The sequence below is a fragment of the Mustela putorius genome, unplaced genomic scaffold (genome assembly GCF_011764305.1).
Source record: "Mustela putorius furo isolate JIRA1106 unplaced genomic scaffold, ASM1176430v1.1 tig00000765_pilon_pilon_pilon, whole genome shotgun sequence".
NCBI lineage: Eukaryota > Metazoa > Chordata > Mammalia > Carnivora > Mustelidae > Mustela > Mustela putorius.
The window spans coordinates 8,283,336-8,303,089 of record NW_025421470.1 but is presented as its reverse complement, the minus strand read 5'-3'; the positions used below and the strand labels follow the sequence as shown (position 1 = coordinate 8,303,089).

General features: G+C 48.4%; 2 protein-coding genes across 3 annotated transcripts in view; one reads left to right on the top strand and one right to left on the bottom strand.

Moving 5' to 3' along the window:
- Positions 1-14,450, top strand: part of SIM2 (SIM bHLH transcription factor 2) — a 51,600-nt gene extending 37,150 nt beyond the window's left edge. Inside the window, exons 8-11 of the mRNA XM_045084517.1 lie at positions 6,788-6,935; positions 8,542-8,710; positions 9,559-9,967; positions 12,190-14,450. Of these exons, the coding sequence (XP_044940452.1) occupies positions 6,788-6,935; positions 8,542-8,710; positions 9,559-9,967; positions 12,190-12,644 (1,181 nt within the window). The 3' untranslated portion in view covers positions 12,645-14,450. The remainder of the gene's footprint in view (positions 1-6,787; positions 6,936-8,541; positions 8,711-9,558; positions 9,968-12,189) is intronic.
- Positions 14,451-15,901: 1,451 nt separating this feature from the next.
- Positions 15,902-19,754, bottom strand: part of HLCS (holocarboxylase synthetase) — a 216,083-nt gene continuing 212,230 nt past the window's right edge. For both annotated transcript variants that reach the window (XM_004762146.3, XM_045084515.1), the window contains exon 11: positions 15,902-19,137. In XM_004762146.3, the coding sequence (XP_004762203.2) occupies positions 18,966-19,137 (172 nt within the window). In that variant the 3' untranslated portion in view covers positions 15,902-18,965. The remainder of the gene's footprint in view (positions 19,138-19,754) is intronic.

Here is a 19,754-nt window from a genome sequence, read left to right as displayed (position 1 = left end):
GAGATCTTTAACAATGACACCTGCAGAGACCCTTTTTCCAAATATGGTCACATTTGTGGGTTCCTTGGGTCAGAAGGCAGAACATATCTTTTGGGGGAACACTATTCAATCAAGACAGGCATTTCTGGTGTCCTCTTCAGCTCTTCATATTCAAAACCAAATAGAAATTACGCTCCAGGCCAAGGCTTACTGTCCTCTCAGAGGCCGAGAGGTCTAGTTGTGCCTTCAAGAGGAATTCCAGAGGAACCGGGCAGGCCACCTATTTTTCTGGATAGCAAATTCACGGAACTAGAATCTCCACCCCAAAGTGGCCTCAGAAAATCACGACCACTGGCCTCCATGCCAGCATGGGCGACCCTGATTTTGGAAACATCTTGGACCATGATGGTTGGGGATATTGTGTTTTGGAAGCTCCAGAGCCAAGACCTCTGCCCCCAGAGCTCACAGCTTAGGGGAGTCTCCAGCCTGGCCCCGTCCCTCACCTCCAGGCAGGGCCTTAACTCATAGCCCTCCACCTCGGGATCATTTCAGACAGCCAATTAAGAATGACGGACTGGAGGGGGAGCTAGAGCAAACCAAGAAATGTTGTGACTAAACATCTAGGATTTCAACTTGGGTTGATACGTGGACTATCACCATGGGTCATAGAGAAGAACACAAAAATTCAGTGGCTATGTTTGTTTGGTCTCCGTATCTAAGCCCCATCCCAGCAGAGGTAGGGAGGGTCAGAAATAAAATCTCGGCAACTTCTCCCATTGGAATCCTAATATGAAATATTTGGGATAAACTGGCTTTATTGTATCTGGCTTAGATGATTACGGATCGGTTTTAGGAATGTTGGAAGAAGTAAGGGAAGTATGGGGGCACCTGGGTGGCTCATTTGGTTAAGTGTCCGACTCTTGATTTCAACCCAGGTCCCAATCTCAGGGTCGTGGGATTGAGCCCCACACTGGGCTCCATGATCAGCATGGAGTCCGCGTGGGATTCTCTCTCCTTCTCCCTCTGCCTCTTCCTGCTGCACATGCGCACTCGCTCTTTCTCGAAGGGGAAAAAGAAAAGAAAGAAGTAAAGTATGAAGTACAAGGTAGGAAAAAGGAAAAGCATACGGTCTTATTGCCAGGGGCGCTATGGATACCACTAGGAGCAGACTTCAAAGTTGAGGAGCCTCATCAGCATTTCTGTTGAGGAAGGAATGGCCACTTGGGAAATCCACATGTGGGACCCTTGTTGGATCTTACCGCATCTCTTCTGGGGCCAAAGGCAAATTGGTTGAGTCTTCCTTAAACTTCCACCTCTCCTTTCACATATAGCTATAGAGAAGCTTCTGGAGACTGCAGCCTCCTCCTCCCACAGGGGTCACTTGGAGGAAAGGGACTCAGGACACCCAGCCTGGGGTCCCAGCTGTGCCCTCAAGATTTGTTGGCCCCACCTTCCAGGGATGCCTGGCTCCCACAGTGGCATGCATGCAATGCCTGCAAACCTGAGCTGGAAATAGAAACTGTGGATTGTGCTTGTAAAAAAGCAAACCCCAGGGGCGCCTGGGTGGCTCAGCAGATTAAGCCTCTGCCTTTGGCTCAGGTCATGATCTCCGGGTCCTGGGTTCAAGCCCCACATTGGGCTCTCTGCGCAGTGGGGCCCCTACTTCCCCCTCTCTCACTGCCTGCCTCTCTGCCTACTTGTGATCTCTTTCTCTTTGTCAAATAAATAAATAAAATCTCAAAAAAAAAAAAAAAAAAAAAAAGCAAACCCCAAGAGGAGAAGCATTAGAAAGATAGCTCTTTGCTGCTACTTCTGTCTGTACTTTTCAGCATGGAATCTCACTCCTGTCAAGGCAGCCCGCGCAGGTGCACATGCCAAGCCTGGGAAGAAGAGAGCTCGTGTCTGCCCTGTCCCAGAGAGCCCCGCCCCTCGTCTGGGTGGGATGGCATCCTGGAGCTAAGTAGGGGGCCTGTGGCCTGATTCATGCTGCATTTCCAGTTCCCGACCCCCATACATGGGAAAAACAAGTGTTCACTTTCATTAAAAAATGAATACCTCCTTATTGTTGGAAATGTAGACTATCAAGAAAAGCTGAGGGCACGCCTGGGTGGCTCAGTTGGTTAAGCAGCTGCCTTCGGCTCAGGTCATGATCCCAGCATCCTGGGATCGAGTCCCACATCGGGCCCCTTGCTCCACAGGGAGCTTGCTTCTCCCTCTGACTCTGCCTTCCACTCTGTCTGCCTGTGCTCGCTCTCGCTCTCTCTCTGACAAATAAATAAATAAAATCTTTAAAAAAAGAAAAAGAAAAAGAAAAGCTGAGAAGAAAATGAAACTTACTTATAATTTGACCAGTCAGATAACAAGAGTTAATATGTATCAAATCCTTGCTGTGGGTCTTTGCCACTGTTCTAAAGCTTCAAACAGATGATCTATCCTTCTAGTAGCCGGGTGAGGTGGGGAGTATGATTATCCTCTTGTTCTAAATGGGAAACTGAGCCACAGGGGGTTAGTAACTTGTCCAACATCACACAGTTAGCCGGGGTATATGTGTGTGTATGCGTGTGTGTGCACTTTTTCCTACAGGTACTCTATGCCCTTCTGAATCTTGTCTTTATTTTTTTTTAATGAGACATAATTGACATGTAACATTATAAATGTTTCAGGTGTACAACATAATGATTTGACATCTGTATGTGCTGCTACATGACCACGATGAGTCTAGTTGACATCCATTACAGTATATAGTTATAATTTTTTTCTTGTCTTGAGAGCTTGTAAGATCTACTCCCTTAACAACTTTCCATACATAATAAATACAGTGTTATTAACTAAAGTCCCCATGCTAGACAGTACATACCCAGACTTATTTACTTTATTTTTTAAAAGATTTTGTTTATTTGAGAGAGAGATCAAGAGCACTAGTGGGGAGAGAGGCCGAGAGAGAAGCAGACTCTCTCCTGCACACAGAGCCCAACTCTGGTTTGATCCCAGGACTCTGAGATAATGACCTGAGCTGAAGTCAGATGCTTAACTGACTGAGCCACCCTGGCGTCCCTCCAAGACTGAAATAAATATTTCATAACTGGAAGTTTGTACCTCTTAACCCCTTTCACCCATTTTACCCGCCTGCCACCCCTCACCGTGGCAACCACCAACCACCGGTCTGTCTCTGCATCTATGAACTTTTTTTTTTTTTTTTTTTAGATTGCACATGTAAGTGCGGTGACATGGTATTTGTCTTGGACTTATCTCACTGAGCATAATGCCTTCCGGGTCCACCCATGTTGTCCCAAATGGCAGGATTTCCTTCTTTTTTTAGTGGCTGAACAGAATTCCTCTCTCTGTGTGTGTACATACATACACCACAATTTCTTTATCCGTTCATCCACAGATGAACACTTAGGGTGCTTTCGTTTTTTGTCTTTTGTAAATAATGCTGCAATGAACATGCAGGCACAGATGTCTTTTCAAGTTAGTATCTGTTTCCTTCAGAGAAATACCCAGAATTGGAATTTCTGGATCAGATGGTAGTTCTGTCTTAAATTTTCTGAGGAATCTCCTTACTGTTTTCCATAGAGGCTGCACCAATTTACATTCCTACTGATAGGGCACAAGGGTTCCCTTTTCCCTACATCCTTGCCAACACTTGTCAAATCTTGTCTTTTTGATAGTAGTCATTCTAACAGGTGCGGGGGGGGGTGTCGCCTGTGATTCTGATCTGCATTTCCCTGGCAATTAGTGATGTGATGAACTTTCTCGTGTACCTGTTGCCCACCTGTATGTCTTTGGGAAAATGTCAATTCAGACCCTCTGCCCAGTTTTCAGTTGGGCTGTTTTATTTATTTATTTTTGCTACTGAGTTGTGTGAGTTCTTTGTATATATTGGATATTGACCCCTTATCACATATATAATTTGCAAATATTTTCTCCCATTCGGTGGGTTGTTGATGGTTTCCTTTGCTGTGCAGAAGCTTTTCATTACGATGTAATGCCACTTTTTATTTTTGCTTTTCATCTTTTAGGGAACTTTGGGGGGTTCCGTACAAATTTTAGGGTTGTTTGTTCTGTTTTTTTGAAGGATGACACTGGAATTTTGATAGGGATTGCACTAAGTCTGTAGATTGCTCTGGATGGTATGGACATTTTATATGAATTCTTCCATTCCATGAACATGGGATACCTTTGCATTAATTTCTGTCTCCTTCAGTTTCTTTCATTAATGTCTGTAGTTTTTAGGGTCTTTCACCTCCTCAGTTAAGTTTATTCTTAAGTATTTTATTCTGTTTGATGTAATTTGTAAATGGGACTTTTTTTTTTCTTAATTTCTCTTTCTAACAGTTCATTATTAATGTATAGAAACTTAACAGATTTTTGTATATTAATTTTATATCCTGCAGTTCTACTCAATTCATTTATTAGTTGTAAGAGTTTTTTTGATGGATTCTTTAGGGTCTTCTGTATATGCTGTATCATCTGCAAATAGTGACAATTCTACTTCTTCCTTTTCATCTGGGTTGCCATTTATTTCTTCTTTTTCTTACCTAAGTGCTCGGCTAGCCCTTCTGATTCTGTTGAATAAAAGTGGTGAGAGCTTTCCCCTGTTGAGTGTGGGGTTAGCTGTGAACTTAGCGTGAATGGGTTTTATTATGTACAGTGGGCATTTCTATCCCCACTTTGTTGAGAGGGTTCTTTTCTTAATCATAAATGGGTGTTGAATTTTGTCAAATGCTTTTCCTGCATCTATTTTTATCCTTCACCTAGTTAGTGTGGTGTATCCTACCGATTTATTAATTTATTAATATTTATTAATTTATTAATATTACAAAATTCATATTAATCAGTATTCCAATAGCTGCATAGTACCCTAAAATTTATTTACCATCTTCCCTAATTCTTAGGCATTCAGGTCTCCCCCTCCCTTTTTTCCCAGAATTATAAACAGAATTGCTTATAACAGGATCAATTATTAGAAGTGAAGTCATTGTGTCAGTGGATATGAGCCATCAAACTGCTTCCCAGATGGACTGTACCAATCCATGCCTCTCTCAATGCATGACAATGCCTCCCACCGTACTTTAGCTGACATCACCCATTGTCAGTTCATTATTTTCTTTGAGATACAATCCACATAGTATGAAACTCACCATTTTAACCATTTTCAGAGGTTTTCCGTGTATTTACAATGTCATGCAACTCTCACACTGAACTCTTTACTGAGTTCTAGAACATTTCCTTCATTCCAAGAAGAACCCTGGTACCCATCAGCAGTCACTCCTGGTGCTCCTCAACCCCCAGTTCTGTCAACCACTAAGCTGCTTATTGTGGTCTCTACAGATGTGCTTATTGTGGACATTTCACATAAATGGAACCATACAATATTTCTTTCTTTTTTAACGAGTATTATCTAGCTTTGAACTAAGCAAATACATTGAACACTTGTTTCTCATTTATCTTTATTCTTTGATGAATTGTTTTTTCAGGTCCTTTTCTCATATTACTCTTAGGGTCTTAATGTTTTCATTGATCCATGTGAACTCTTTATATATTAAGGCTTGTAGCTCTTTGACTATCATATTTGCAATATTTTTTCTTCTGCACCAGAATACTTTAAAGCAGGTGTTAAAATGGATGATAAAGAGGCATCCTTAATATGAAAAGCCACAAAAGGCAGTGGAGAACCCCAAGAGTGTTTGGGCAGATGGTGAGGAGGCTCTACCTAGTGGCACAAGACGAAGGCTAAATTTCTGTGTCTGTGAGCCCCCAGGAGGTCTTTTCAGTGCCAACTAGTGCAAGCACAGAATTTTGGCCACCTCTCCAAATCCCTGTTCAGGTGGCTGCTAGTTAGGGCCCTAGGGCCAGCCGTGCTTTGAGAAGCAGGAATGCTCTATAGCCATGACCTGGGCATCAAGGGATGCATTTTAGATTTGTGCTGGCATCCCTCTCCCTGGAGAAAGCTAACTGGGATTTTCTCCTCTTCACTGCCCACCCAGAGCTTCTGGCACTTTCCTTCCCCTCCAGCCTGTGCTCTCCAGGCCCTGGGAGAAATGAGTACAGAGACTTTGGATGGGAGTGTGGCTTAGCAGTCTGGAGTTTGCGCCCATGCGTGGAAGATGGGCCTATAGGCCCAGTGTTAAGAGACTAGTCAAGCAGAGTTCTTTCCTACATATGCCACATAGAAAATTGACAGGCCCAAGGAAAAGTGGGGCTGATGGGAGGAAATATAAAAGGCATCAGAACAGCAGTCTCTCTGGGAGTACACACGTGTTCTGGAGAGTAGCAAATACCAACAACGATTTGACACTTGGTTGAATGTACTTATTATTTTGTTTAAATAACTACACCACCCCCTCCCCCTGGTGCCTATTAAGGGTTTGGGGGATTAAGGGTTTGGGGGATTATAACATAATCATGGCATTTGGGAAACCGAAAAGCAGAACCAGTTTTATCGCTCTGCCAAGTGTAAAGGTTGTATGGGGACTAATTGTTTTTCCCAATGAAATCAGTGACTGTTACATTTGATGGGGGAGGGGAGTGCTACTGAGACCCCTGGAAGCCGTAGGTAGAAATCTTGCCTGCGTGCGTGTGTGCGTGTGTGCGTGTGTGTGTACGTGTGTGTGAGTGTGTGTGTGTGTGCATCCAAGCATGCACCTTCCTGTGGAGAAAGCCCATTCCTTTGTCAAGTTCTCAGAAGCGTCCTTGACCCCGAAAAGCTCCAGAATTGGGACTGTGGGTTATTCATGAGGGGCGATGTCCCCAAGCTGGGGCCTGCTAACTGCCCCTCGGGACTCATGACATCTTGTGCTTGCAGTGCTGGTGAAGGGCCAGGTCACCACCAAGTACTACCGGCTGCTGTCCAAGCTGGGCGGCTGGGTGTGGGTGCAGAGCTACGCCACCGTCGTGCACAACAGCCGCTCGTCCCGGCCGCACTGCATCGTGAGTGTCAATTATGTCCTCACGTAAGTCAGACGTATTTGTTTCCTTGCTCTCTCTCCTCCTCCTGTCCCTCATCAGCCCGCTCCCACAAGCACCATCGCTCCCTCCCTCTCTCTCTTTCCAAAACTGTTCATTTGTCTCCTGTTCTGTTTTTATTTGAACAATCTGTTCCTTTGGGAAGAGCCAAACTATTTCTGTACTCGGCACGGAGAGCCAGGCTCTGGGCATTGGGTGAACGCTGGAAAGGGAGCCCTGCCCCAGGCACAGCTGAAGATCAGACCACAGAGACCAGCTGTGGGGGGCCGGGGCAGGGGGCAGGTGCCCTTGCCCTCCATCTTGCACAGAACGTATAGGTGATGTACCTCCGGGACCAGGAATATGAATTTATGCCCTTTGTGCCCACAAATGTCGGGGTCATCTTACGTGCTCCTGCCATGTGGGACAGGAGATATCTCACATCTTCTCCTGTCTTTCTAGACAGCCCTTTGCAGATAATTATGAGCGTTTGGCCCCTTTAAAAATCCCCGAAGGTCAAGTTCAGTTGCATATACTTTTTTTTTTTTTTAAGATTTTATTTATTTGACAGACAGAGATCACAAGTAGGCAGAGAGGCAGGCAGAGAGAAAGAGGAGGAAGCAGGCTCCCCGCTGAGCAGAGAGCCCCATGTGGGGCTCAATACCAGGACCCTGGGATCATGACCTGAACTGAAGGCAGAGGCTTTAACCCACTGAGCCGTCCAGGTGACCCATCAGTTGCATATACTTTCAAGACCGTTAGGCACAGCAGGACATGGGTCTCCCTGGGACCATATATTACTGTGGACCCACCATGGCTACTGTATGTGAAATCACCTCTACCCAGCTCTGGCCCTGAACTTGATGTCCAGGCCGTCCCCCAGCCCCACAAGGTCCTCAAGTGTGCTCTAGAGTAGGAAGGATTTAGGCTCTCAGATCTTTCATAGAATGACTGCCAGGTTGCTGGTTTCTTGATTTTGTTTTTGGTTTTGTTTTTTTTTTTTTTGATTTTTTAGAGCTAGAGGTGAGTTTAACAAAACTGTAGGGAGGAAAGCATTTTGGCCCCTTCATGATTCTTCCCTAGCAGCCAAGTGTGGGCTGGTACTCCGGGCAGCTTCCTCACCCCCGCCAACCACGAACATGACATTGCCGAGTTAGCTCTTCAGGGTACAAACTGGCGCCTGTTGTGGAAATGGGCGAGGCTGGCAGCCAGGCTCCTGGACCCTTGGTGGTCCCCCACCCACGCCTCCCTGGGTGCTAACTGAATGATAAGTAGTGCTTCTGCCCTTTCCTTCTGCCCTGACACACTTCCTCATGGCCCACCATGTCGCTGGGAAACCTGTTTGGGAGCTACAGGATGGAAGAGTGCTAAAGTGACACCCCCCACACCCCGCTATTCTTGCCAGATAACACTGACGTCACAGCATTGCCCAAGCCTTCAGGAGGGCTTTTCTCACGAGGGTGGGCTGCTCCCTGCTCAAGTCCTGTCTCACCCAAGCTCAGTGATCCGCTGTGTTGGAGGTCCGGGAACGCACTCGCTCAGGGGCTGGGGCCAGGGAAGCCGCCCTTCCCCCGCAGCCCGCTGGACAGGACTTGTCCTGCTCTTGCTTCTCAGGGAGATCGAATACAAGGAACTGCAGCTGTCCCTGGACCAGGTGTCCACGTCCAAGTGCCAGGACTCCTGGAGGACTGCCTTGTCTACCTCACAAGAAACTAGGAAATTAGCTAAACCCAAAAACACGAAGATGAAGACAAAGCTGAGAACAAACCCTTACCCCCCACAGGTAACCCCCCGGGGAACTGCTGGGGCTGGGTGCAGCAGGCACCCTGCCGGGGGTGGGTGAGGGTGCTCAGGGCCACCAGCCTGTCGGAGAACGCCGAGCCTCTGACCGCAGAGCAGGTCTTCCGGCCCAGAAGTTTCCCTGTGGAGTATGGCCAAGTCCCCTGGGGATATCCCGGGCACTTGGCAGAGACACCGCCTAGAGGCACGTGAAACTAACGTCTGGGAGGGCTCGTGAGGTCTAGGAAAAAAAGACTAAATTAGGAAGGCACATCAGCTTGCTGGGATCCGCGTTAAGGTGGCTTAGCGCATTGTGTTTCCATCGCATTTATTTTCTAATGAGAACCTTTTTTTTTTTTTTTAAGATTTTATTTATTTATTTGACAGAGAGTGAGCGAGAGAGGGAACACAAGCAGGGGGAGCGGGAGAGGGAGAAGCAGGCTTCCCACTGGACAGGGAGCCCGAGGGAGGGCTTGATCCCAGCACCTTGGGATCATGACCTGAGCTGAAGGCGAGTCGCTTAACGACCAAGTTACCCAGGCTCTCCTTTTGTTTTGTTTTGTTTGTTTTTTTTTTTAATGTAGTTTGTAACCTCTAATAGAAAGTGTGTGTGTGTGTGTGTGTGTGTGTGTGTGTGTGTGTGTGTAGCACATGTGGTCAGCTCGGGCTCGGGAGACCTCCTCCCACACAGGGACTGGGTCACTGTGTACTGTTGGCTGTGCACCTGTCCCCAGTGGGGCCTCCCTGCTGTGGCCGCGCCCAGGGATGCAACTAAGTCCTAGAGGGTGGGGTCTGGTGAGGCCGGAGGGCAGTCTATCACCGGCCCCTGCATCCGTCTTCCTTCCCATGCAGCAATACAGCTCGTTCCAAATGGACAAACTGGAATGCAGCCAGCTGGGAAACTGGAGAGCCAGCCCCCCGGCGAACGCGCCGGCACCCCCAGAACAGCAGCTCCATTCAGAAAGCAGCGACCTTTTGTACGCCCCGTCCTACAGCCTGCCCTTCTCCTACCGTTATGGACACTTCCCTCTGGACTCTCACGTCTTTAGCAGCAAAAAGCCAATGCTGCCGGCCAAATTTGGGCAGCCCCAAGCATCCCCGTGTGAGGTGGCACGCTTTTTCCTGAGCACCCTGCCAGCCAGTGGTGAATGCCAGTGGCATTACGCCAACCCCCTAGTGCCTAGCAGCCCGACTCCAGCTAAAAGCCTTTCTGAGCCGCCAGTGAACGCTGCTCGGCACAGCCTTGTGCCAAACTACGAAGGTGGGTCATGTTTGCACGAGGGGAGGGGGCAGGACTGTGAACAGCGGCGGTGCCGGCGGTGGGTGCCAAATGGAAAAAGGATCCTCACACTTTGGGCCAACTTTTCCTTTTTCTGTTTGTAAGTAGGAGTTGCTACACTTTCCTGCTCTCAATGAAAGGAGCTTCACGGGAGGGAGAGAAGCAGGGTGACCGAGTCCGTGTGCCTCTCGTGGCACTGAGGACAGCACGGAGGGCAGAGGAACCCAAGGGTTCAGCCACCCTCGATAGAAACCCTGGCCTCATTTGCTCCCCAAGAGGGAGACAAAGTGATTTTCAAACTCAGCTCCTGGGTTTGAGAATGCTGCAACCGCAGTTATTTTACAAGATTACTCTCCCACTGCACCCAAAAATGAATATGGGACGCCGCTGGTTTGCTTCCCAAGCCAGTTTTCAAAGTGTGGAAAACAGTGCTCAAAGACAGAGAATTCCTGAGCTCAAAGACAGAAACGTCACTCAGCAACCCAGGGCAAATAACGTAAACACTCCATGACTCAGTTTCTTCATCTGTAAAATGGGATCATAACCCATGCGATATGCCTACTACCCCAGGGATTGGCACACAATAGGTGCCTGGCCAGCACCAGTGGTTCAACAACAGAGAGAGGGGAATGGCCCCTCCCCCAGCCCTTCCTGGTCGCAGACAAGCAAATGTCCTCCGTGGATGTGCCATCAGTGTCCCCAGGCCCAGAGAGACTCCTGTTTGCTCACTGGACCAACCCCAGGCAGAGGGTAGGTGGGGGTTGAGAGCTAGCTGCGAGAGGTACACTCCTGTTTCATGCAGAACTAACTACTGCTCAGAGGGTAGCCCACGAGGGTGTGAATTTCCTGCAGTGACTCCTACATTAAGGGTAAAGGTGACATACTCAGAAAAGAAACACCTGCCTCAAGAGGAGAGCTTTTTGGAGCCCCCTCCTTCCCCTCTAACTTTCTCTCTTTGGAAGCAGGTAGGGCTCTGTTCCTCCTTGGGTTGCTTGGGGGAATCTCTTGCCCAGACTCTGTCTTTACAAAGCACATTTTTTTTTCTCTAAACCTGAGAAGAGGGGTAGATTGTAGGAGAAAGCGAACCATGTTGGAGATTACTAGGACAAGTTTTTCCGAAGTAGGCAGCTTAGAAAAGAGCACACCAGCGACTAGGGCAATGCAAACCTGCCTTCTGGTCTGGGCCATGCTTGGAGCCACCAGGTCCTCAGTTTTGGACAGACAGCTGACCGCGCACCGGGTAGCTCCAATAACCAAGGAAGGGATTTCCCCCAATGACCAGAAAGGCAAAGCTAAGAGGTTTGATAACGGCTGAAAATATTATTCACTTGAGATTGATCTGAAAGAATTCTTTTTGTTTAGCTAATGATATAACCAACACACAGTATCATATATATTTTTAAATTGCTATTTTGAAAGTGAAAGAGTTTAATAAGGAGCTCGTTTGTCATACCCTTGGTAAAAATGGGCCAAATTTGGGGGCAATTCGTGATCTACTTCCTAGTCTTCTTTGATATTAAAGAAGACAAAGATCGTCTTAAAGGAAAAAAAAAAAAAAAAAAAAAAACAACCATGCTAATTGTTTGCGGGACCTGATTAGTGAGGGTGGTTATGACCTTTAGTTAGGACAGCACTAAAAGGAGCAGGCGTAATTACCACCCACTGAGGGCTAAGCAGCAAAAAATAGGTGTGAGAAAGAGAAAAAAACAGGGTTGGCTGGGGGCACCTTACCCGGCAGGCAGTGGAAGCCTCCAGACCAAGCTGTCCAGCATGGTAGCCAGGAGCCACGTGCAGCTCTCGCGCACGAAAATGTGGCCTGAGCACCGAGAGGTGCTGTTGTGTGTGCGCGGCACTTCGAAGACAGAAACCAAGAATCAAGTATCTCGGTCATTTAAGGGTATTGATTCCACATGGGAAGAACCTGTTGGATACGTGGCATTTACACTGAGCAGCGGTTTCCACGAATTCCCCCTGTCCCTCTCCGCGCCGCAGCGCGACCTCCGGAGCGCGGCCGTGTGCAGCCTGCACTGGACGGCGCGGGCCTGGGCGCGGAGGGGAAGGGGCCCAGGTGGCCGCGGGGGAGCGCGCAGCGGGGGGGAGCCGAGGGGGTGGTGGCGGCGTCCGGATCCGCCGGGTTGGTGCTGCTTTGGGCAGGTCCCCTTCCTTTCCCGCGCGGGCGTCTAACGTGTCGCCTGTCCCCGCAGCGCCCGCCGCCGCCGCCGCCGCGCGCAGGTTCGGCGAGGACACCGCGCCGCCGCCGCCGCCACCGCCGCCGCCGAGCTTCCCGAGCTGCGGCCACTACCGCGAGGAGCCCGCGCTGGGCCCGGCCAAGGCCGCCCGCCAGGCCGCCCGGGACGGGGCGCGGCTGGCGCTGGCCCGCGCGGCGCCGGACTGCTGCGCGCCGCCGGCCCCCGAGCCCCCGGGCGCGCCTGCGCAGCTGCCCTTCGTGCTGCTCAACTACCACCGCGTGCTGGCCCGGCGCGGGCCGCTGGGGGGCGCTGCGCCCGGCGCGCCCGCTCTCGCCTGCGGCCCCGGCGCCCCCGAGGCGGCGGCCGGCGCGCTGCGGCCCCGGCCCCCCGGCCCCGCCGCCGCCTCGCCGCCCGGCGCGCCGCTGCCGCACTACCTGGGCGCCTCGGTCATCATCACCAACGGCAGGTGACGTCGCGCTGGGCTGCCCGCAGGGAGAAGCCATAGGCCAGGCCTCGGGCTCCGGTTCTCCAGAGCGCAGCCGAGTGGCGAGGCGCGAGCTGCAGACGCACGGTTTAAATTAATTTATGCAGAGACGACTCTTTTACTAGAACTCCGCGGCCGCCTTCTAGATTTTTACGTAGATCCCGCAAACGCCGGTGCGGGGGACTGCGGCGCGGCTCGAGGCCGGGGGGGGGGGCGGAAAGGCCCGCCGGACCTCTGTCCTCCCAGAGCCGGGCCCCCAAGGGGCGGGGTGGAGCGCCCCCCGCGTCCCGCGTGTGACCTCGGACTACCCCGCCGGGGGGCGGACTCGGGTGGCCCACCTTGCCGTCGGGCGCGCGCGCCTCGCCTCGTCCCCGGTGCTCAGTAGCCGCGCCCCGCCGGGGGACCCGAGGCGCTGCCCCCAACGGAGAGCCGCCCCCCCCCCCGCCCCATGCGGGGAGACACGCCGGGCGGTGGCCCCCCCGGGAGGAGGAGGCCTCCGGAACTCAGCGCTCCTGGCGTCTTAAGGCAGGGTGTGACGTCTGAAGTCCTGCGCATCGACGACAACTCTGACTTTGCAGGTCATTACGAGGCTCATTAGAAGTTGTCGTTTTAATTTAAGCCTTTTCTCAGTTCAAACATCATCAAGCCGAAACCAAGGGGGTGAAGGCACGTGGCGGTGCCCCACAAGCACGTTCATGAGCGTTCACTTCCTCCCAAGCCCTGTGAACTCTCGATACCAACAAGAATAGCACCTTCCGAATAGATGAAATAGGCATTAAATGCAAAACGAGAGAGAGCCAGGTGTTTCGGAGAATGACACGTTGGATGATGTGCCCAAGGCGACTGGCTACCCCTGTCGGGTTTGATTACGAGGCAGCATCCCTGTGGCCCACACAGACCTGTAACTCCCTAGGCTCGGGTTTGCTACAAGTAATGCTAATAAAGTTAGTTAAATTGCATGTGCAATATGGAAAATTGTCAATGGACTGTGCCCTCGCGGAAGAAAGCTCGCTAGAGGGATGGTATAAAAATGGTGTATACATTTTCTTCAGCATTTCCTGCATTTTCTGCATAGCAAAAAAACAAAAAACAAAAAACACAAAACACAAAACAAAACAAAAAAACCAAAAAACCCTTGAACATGTCCTGTAACAGGTGAACAGAAATCCTTTTATAAAGCACCAGCAGTGTTTAAAAAACAAATTTCCCTTCATTTTTGTCTTTTATATTTTTGCTTCAAGATTTCACCATTTAAAAATCCCACCGTGCCTCTGAAACGGATTGGTGCATGGAACCACCGTCTTTCAATCTTTTCCCCGCTCTAAAACAAGCCCTCATCTCCCTGTTTCCAAAAGGGTTTTCTTTCAGGAAACTGCGCCTTTCTGAGTGGAAAGAGTTTTCACAAATGTCTTTTTAAGTCCTCGTTGGCAATTCGAAGCGCACCTATATATAATTGACTGCAAAATCTGAGACGATTGCTTGCCAACCTGGTGTCACACTGAGGGTCCGCCTCATTCTTAGCAGGGCGTCGGGAGCCTGATGTAGCGGGTGACACTTGCAAATTTAGGAGCTGGAGTCTGTCCCGCAGCAAAGGGACTGAGTCATAAGTATCCACCTCCCGACTGCACTTAGCGATACCTCATGAGCAGCTCTTTGTGCACACAGAAAACAAGCCTGGGGTATTATTATTATTTTTTTTATGCTCACTAGTCCTGTCATTAAACCAGGATTCCTGAAAGGTGCGGTTTGATGAGCAGCTATCACCTTTTTCAATAAAGTACCACAAAATGCGTTTGTGTCTCCCTTGTTATTAATCATCGGGGGCTGTGTTCATGAGTAAATACAAACCCCGAAAGCTTTCAGCTTCCCAGCAGTTTAGGTTACTGTGAAAAGATAAGACCATGATAGATTTGCAAGTGATAACGTAAACAGTCTTAATTAACAATGAGTGTGTGTGTACTTGAAAAATGAAACGTGTACTAGGGAAAACTTCCTTGTCTAAACAAACCTTGGGGTTTTCATAGCCTAGAACACAAAGGAAGATTGCTACGCAAGCCGGCTTCAGGGCAGCTCAGTGCAAAGTTAACAGGAATTACCATGGCAACCTAATATTGTTACCTCCATCTTCAAGAGTCTGCACGTTTAAGCTGGGGATATCATTTCTTGACTTCTGGGAGGCTCTGGCAGGGGAAGAGGAAGCATTTTAATAAGTATGACTCTCTTTCACAAAAAAAAAGAAAAAAAAATTGTAGTGGGTCCTAACCCGTTGACAAAAATGCCAGATCAAAAGGATTTGAGAAATAAACCCAGTTCAAGACTGGCCCGGCCCTCCAAGGGGCCTCCCAGGGAAAGGAATTCCTTTATGTTCATGGAAGCCCTTTCTAGAAAAGCCATTCCATTCATACCTTTGTAGAGAAGGGAACAGGGTGTGAAGAAGGCTGCTCTGGGGAAATCTGCAAGAGCTGGGTATTTTGCACCCCCTCACCCCCCACCCCTTTGTCCTTTTTAAAGTCCTATGGCCAAGCCTTCCCCCATGGACCCTAGGGGCGGGAGAGCTTTATATAGTCAATGAATCCTATACAAAGTCTACCTGAAGTTGTAATTTTGTTGTAAGACAGTTAAGGTACACTGTGGGGGCTGCTACAAATAAAATGGGATAAAAAGAACATTTTCAAATAAATGCCAGAAAATTAGAGTAGTTTAAAATCTTAGTGAATCGTACCCCTTGGGTTATCGAAGATGCATTATTCAAGCTGTTCTAAACTTAAGTATGATATATAAGGTTAAAATCTTGGGGAGAAAAAAACTCAAAAGCTAAGCGGTTCTTATAAAAAAGGAGTAAGAACAATTCTACAAGAACAAAATCTGTTCGTATAGTAAATTTGTTGTTATATTAAATTTTTCAATTTAAAAATTTATATTAAATGGTTATATTAAATTTATTTCTCACCTCAGTTAAAAGGGGTCTTTTTTTTTTTTGAACTTTGGGTTTTGCTAACTTTCATTCTTTGGAGTAGTAAGATTTCTCTTTTGTATGACACTTAATACATTTGTCAAAAATAAATCAAAAACAACAAAGAAAGCACCCAACTTCTCAATACTTAGAAATACATACATATTCCTTACTATGTAAAACTATTTATTTTGTAAAAATGTTTAAATATGAATAAAGATACTGTAACCAAGAGTAGTTGCCTATTTTGAAAAATGAAACTTGTGGTCAAAACAACAATGAGCCCAAACTGTACAGAAAAATCTTAAAGTTTATTTTGGTAGACTTGCTTTTTATAGGCATTGGCTTAAAGTGATTACTTTTCTGAGACAGTTCTTTGGAAAAGGTAAAAATGCGAAGGTTTAAAATTTCAGATGTGCATAGTAATAACCCAGGAATGAGGATTCTCCCGTTCTGCCTGTTAAGAGCAAAGAGATCTTCCAGAATGCAAGCCGAAAATGTCTGCCTGTGTATCCTGAAGCTGCCGGATGAGGCTGGCTTCTCTCCTGGTTCCCAGGCTCGAGGGCAGGGGCAAGTACACAGGCCATCCCCGCGGGTGTATGGGGGGGCACGGACTGGAGGCTGCATGCAACCCCCCCTCCACGTTTGTTCCCCCCCCCCCCCATCACCCACTTGATCCCACATCGGGCCAAGTTTGCAGCAGCAAAGCCCACCGGCTGTTTCAGACCAGAAACGAATCCTTCAATTTCGCCCAAGGTCAAGGGGCACTGCTTCAGCAGGGAAGGCCTTCTGGAAAATAAAATATGAACGAGGGAAAACTTTCTTGTGCATCTTCAGGGGGCACTTTCCCACAGTTTCCCCTGAAATCTGCAGCCAACCCTCAAGGGAGAAGGTCTTGTTTTGTTTTGTTTTCTTTTTTACATAACCAGGTAGATGCTCAAGGGCAGCCTCTAAACTTGGGAGCAAATCCAGTGTCCTGGCAACGCAGGCCAATCCTGACTTCAGTTGCCATGTTTTAAAGACTAGGAAGATAATGGAACGTTTCTGTTAAGACCTGAAAGTTCCTTGAGATCAGAGATGGCCGGGTGCCCGAAGGCCCCCAATCCATGAGGGTAGTGTAGCAAGTAGATAATTTCCCTAATGCGAAGAGCTCTAAGGAAGATGCTTTTATTCAGCTGTTCTCTAGGAAGCAGAATTTCATAAGTCTTTGGTTCACAGGCGGCAAGAGCGCGTTTACGGAAAATGTAGCATCTGCTTCGAGTCTCTATTTTGTCTCCCCCAAGACAACTGTGTGGCGGCACACGTAAGGAATAGTCTTGAAAGCACAGAGAACAAGCCGTATGCCCGGAACATCTCCCATCTGCACTGACACGGCCACACATCATTAGTTTTAATTTACAGAAAGGAAATTAAATGATAACATTTTTCCCCCAAAGCAGAACTGTCTAGAACAGGACTTCAGCTTAAAACAAAACACAGCATGTTTTTCATTAAAGAACCCCCCAAAGAAATTCAAACAGTACCAATGGCAGAGCCCTGAGAGACGACTGGCCTTATATTACAAAGTTTGAGAAATGAAACTTGCAACATTAGCCTGGAGATCTTTCCTCCGGACGATATTGTGCAGATGCCCTCTCTAAAGTGAGTCCATTTGGTGATTCTGGGGGTGCTGTGGGCTTTGACTGAAACTTGTCACTAGTTCCAAACGAAGACTTGGACACTTAGGAGAGAGCAGTATTTTGGTGTTTTTTGTTTTCGTTTTTTGTGGGTTTTTTTTGTTGTTTTGAGAAAAATAGTTCTAATGGAAGCCTTATTTGCAAAAATTACTTCTGAAGTTCTTTTAAAGTTACATTTCCAAAAAAACACATATGGGGTTGGTGTACTTAAGCAAACATGCTGTTTTCCCCCACTTCCTATGGTGCTGCTTATGCCTGGCTAAAGGTAGGCACATTTTATACTGAAAACCACAGTTTCTGGAATTAGCCCGACTGGAGGAAGCCGGTACTCGTGAACAATAAGGGGATTCTGTTCAAAGCTGAGAGCTCCATCCAGTTTTCCTTCCACTAATTTCAGTTGGGACTGGCAGGAAGAGAGAAAAGTGGGCAAAAAAATCGGCCTTTTAAGGCTGAAAAGTAATGTGTCTGATTCCCAAGTTCAGCAGAGATAGGAGTGACATGGAAAAAGCATGGAGTGCATCTGGAAATCGCAAATGCATATCAAAAGGTTTCCTTTCTTTTGTTCTTCCAAGGAGACTTTTAGGGCATCGATCTTGAACATCTTCTTTTAAAGCTTCACACACACACACACACACACACACACACACACACACACCCGCCCTCTTAAATGATGGTGTTCGGTATCAGTTGCATTTTGTTTCTCGGCAATTTAGGGAAGGGGGGGCAAAAAAAATTATGACTTACAAATAAAATGCCACGTACGTGTACATTCTGTTCACCAAATGGTCTTTCCGGAATGCTGCCAATTTCAGAGTGAACCTAAAGCTCCAAATCCTCTGTGGTGTGTGGGATGAGGGAGTCTTCTCTCCAGCTGCTGGGACCCCAATCATCCACCCCACAAGCACGGGAGGCCTAATTGTGGACCGTGAACTTGATCCTATCCCTTCAGAATCTGCAGTAATTCAAACTTACGAAAAAGAAGTTCATAGATTCTTGTCAAAGTCAGTCACTGATTCCCTCCACAAGGTCACTGCAACCACGCCGGGGACACCCATCTCGGGCACCGTTGCTGGACCGCCAAACCCCGGGGCTCAGAGTCAACGCTCCGAAGTCTACCAACTCTTTTCTCATTAACAAAAAAAATAAAACCACCACCAAGTGCCAACGTGTGTTCCTCTAGGAAAACCCCTCCCTGAATGTTCATAAAGAGTGTTACCAAACCTCTGCTCCATCACCGGCCTGGGCCCCGACGCTTGTTTTGATTTGTTTTTTAATAGTCTGGAGTGCAGGTCTTGGCTACTGGGGAAACAGCTGAATTATTCCGTTGCTGTTTTCCAAATAAAAACTTTTTTTTTTTTGCCAATACACACACATCCAAGCCCAAGACGGGAAAGGATTTTGCACGTGCGGCCGCGCCTCACTGAATGAAGTCTCCGCTTGCCATCTCTCTGCCTCAGGACGTCTGCGACCGCCAAGGGAAAGGGCAGCAGACAGAGCAACATGAAGGAATTACGCGGGTTAATTGGAGGGAGAGCACTTGCGCTCACAACTTCTAAAACCGTTTTCCAGATCCTCGGGCTAGGAAAGGGCAGTGGGAATGACCTGGAATGCTCGCTGGGGAGGCGCTGCGGGCCCTCTCACTGCCCGGGGCAGCCCCCCGCAGGCCCCCGGGGCCCCGCTACTGCTGTTTGGGGAGGATGAGGTTTCTCAGCATGTCGAAGGAGTTGCCGTCGGGATGCACGGTCACCACCTTGCCGTCCTTCTCCTCGACCTGAAGGAACCCGGAGTCATCCAGGCCGATTATCCACACCTCTGGCCCCTCCAGGCCTCCCAGGCGGACGCGCTGGCCACTGTATGTGAGGAATAGCAGAGAGTCAGCGGGAAAAGTAATGCAGCGTCTGCAGACAGGCGGCTAAGTACTCACCCCTCCGGTGGGGTGGGGTGGGGTGGGGGGTGGGGAGGGGTGAGTGGGAGAGAGAAAACGCTTTGACTTTCACTGGTCCCGCCTGAACTGTTTTTCTAGCTACTAGAAAATCAGGTTGATGGAACTGGGGATGGGAACTTCTACCAATGGGGAGCATAGCCTTGCTCCTAATTCTGATCATCTGATCATTCGGATGGTGATTTGTCCAAGTTGTTCCCCCCGTCCAGCACTTTTAAGAACCGCTGTGCCATTCTAGGTGTTTGGGCTGAAGCAACTGAGCTGGAAAGTGGATTTTCTAAAACAAAGCTGGTACCATCAACGGCAAGTTGAACCCACTCTAACGCTGCTGCTGCTTCTTTTTTTTTTTTAATACAAGGCTTTTTTTTTTTTTTTTTTTTTTTTTTTAAGATTTCATCTATCTGTTTGACAAACAGAGATCACAAGTAGGCAGAGAGGCAGGCAGAGAGAGAGGGGGAAGTAGGCTCCCTGCCGAGCAGTGAGTCCGATGCGAGACTCGATCCCAGGACCCTGGGATCATGACCT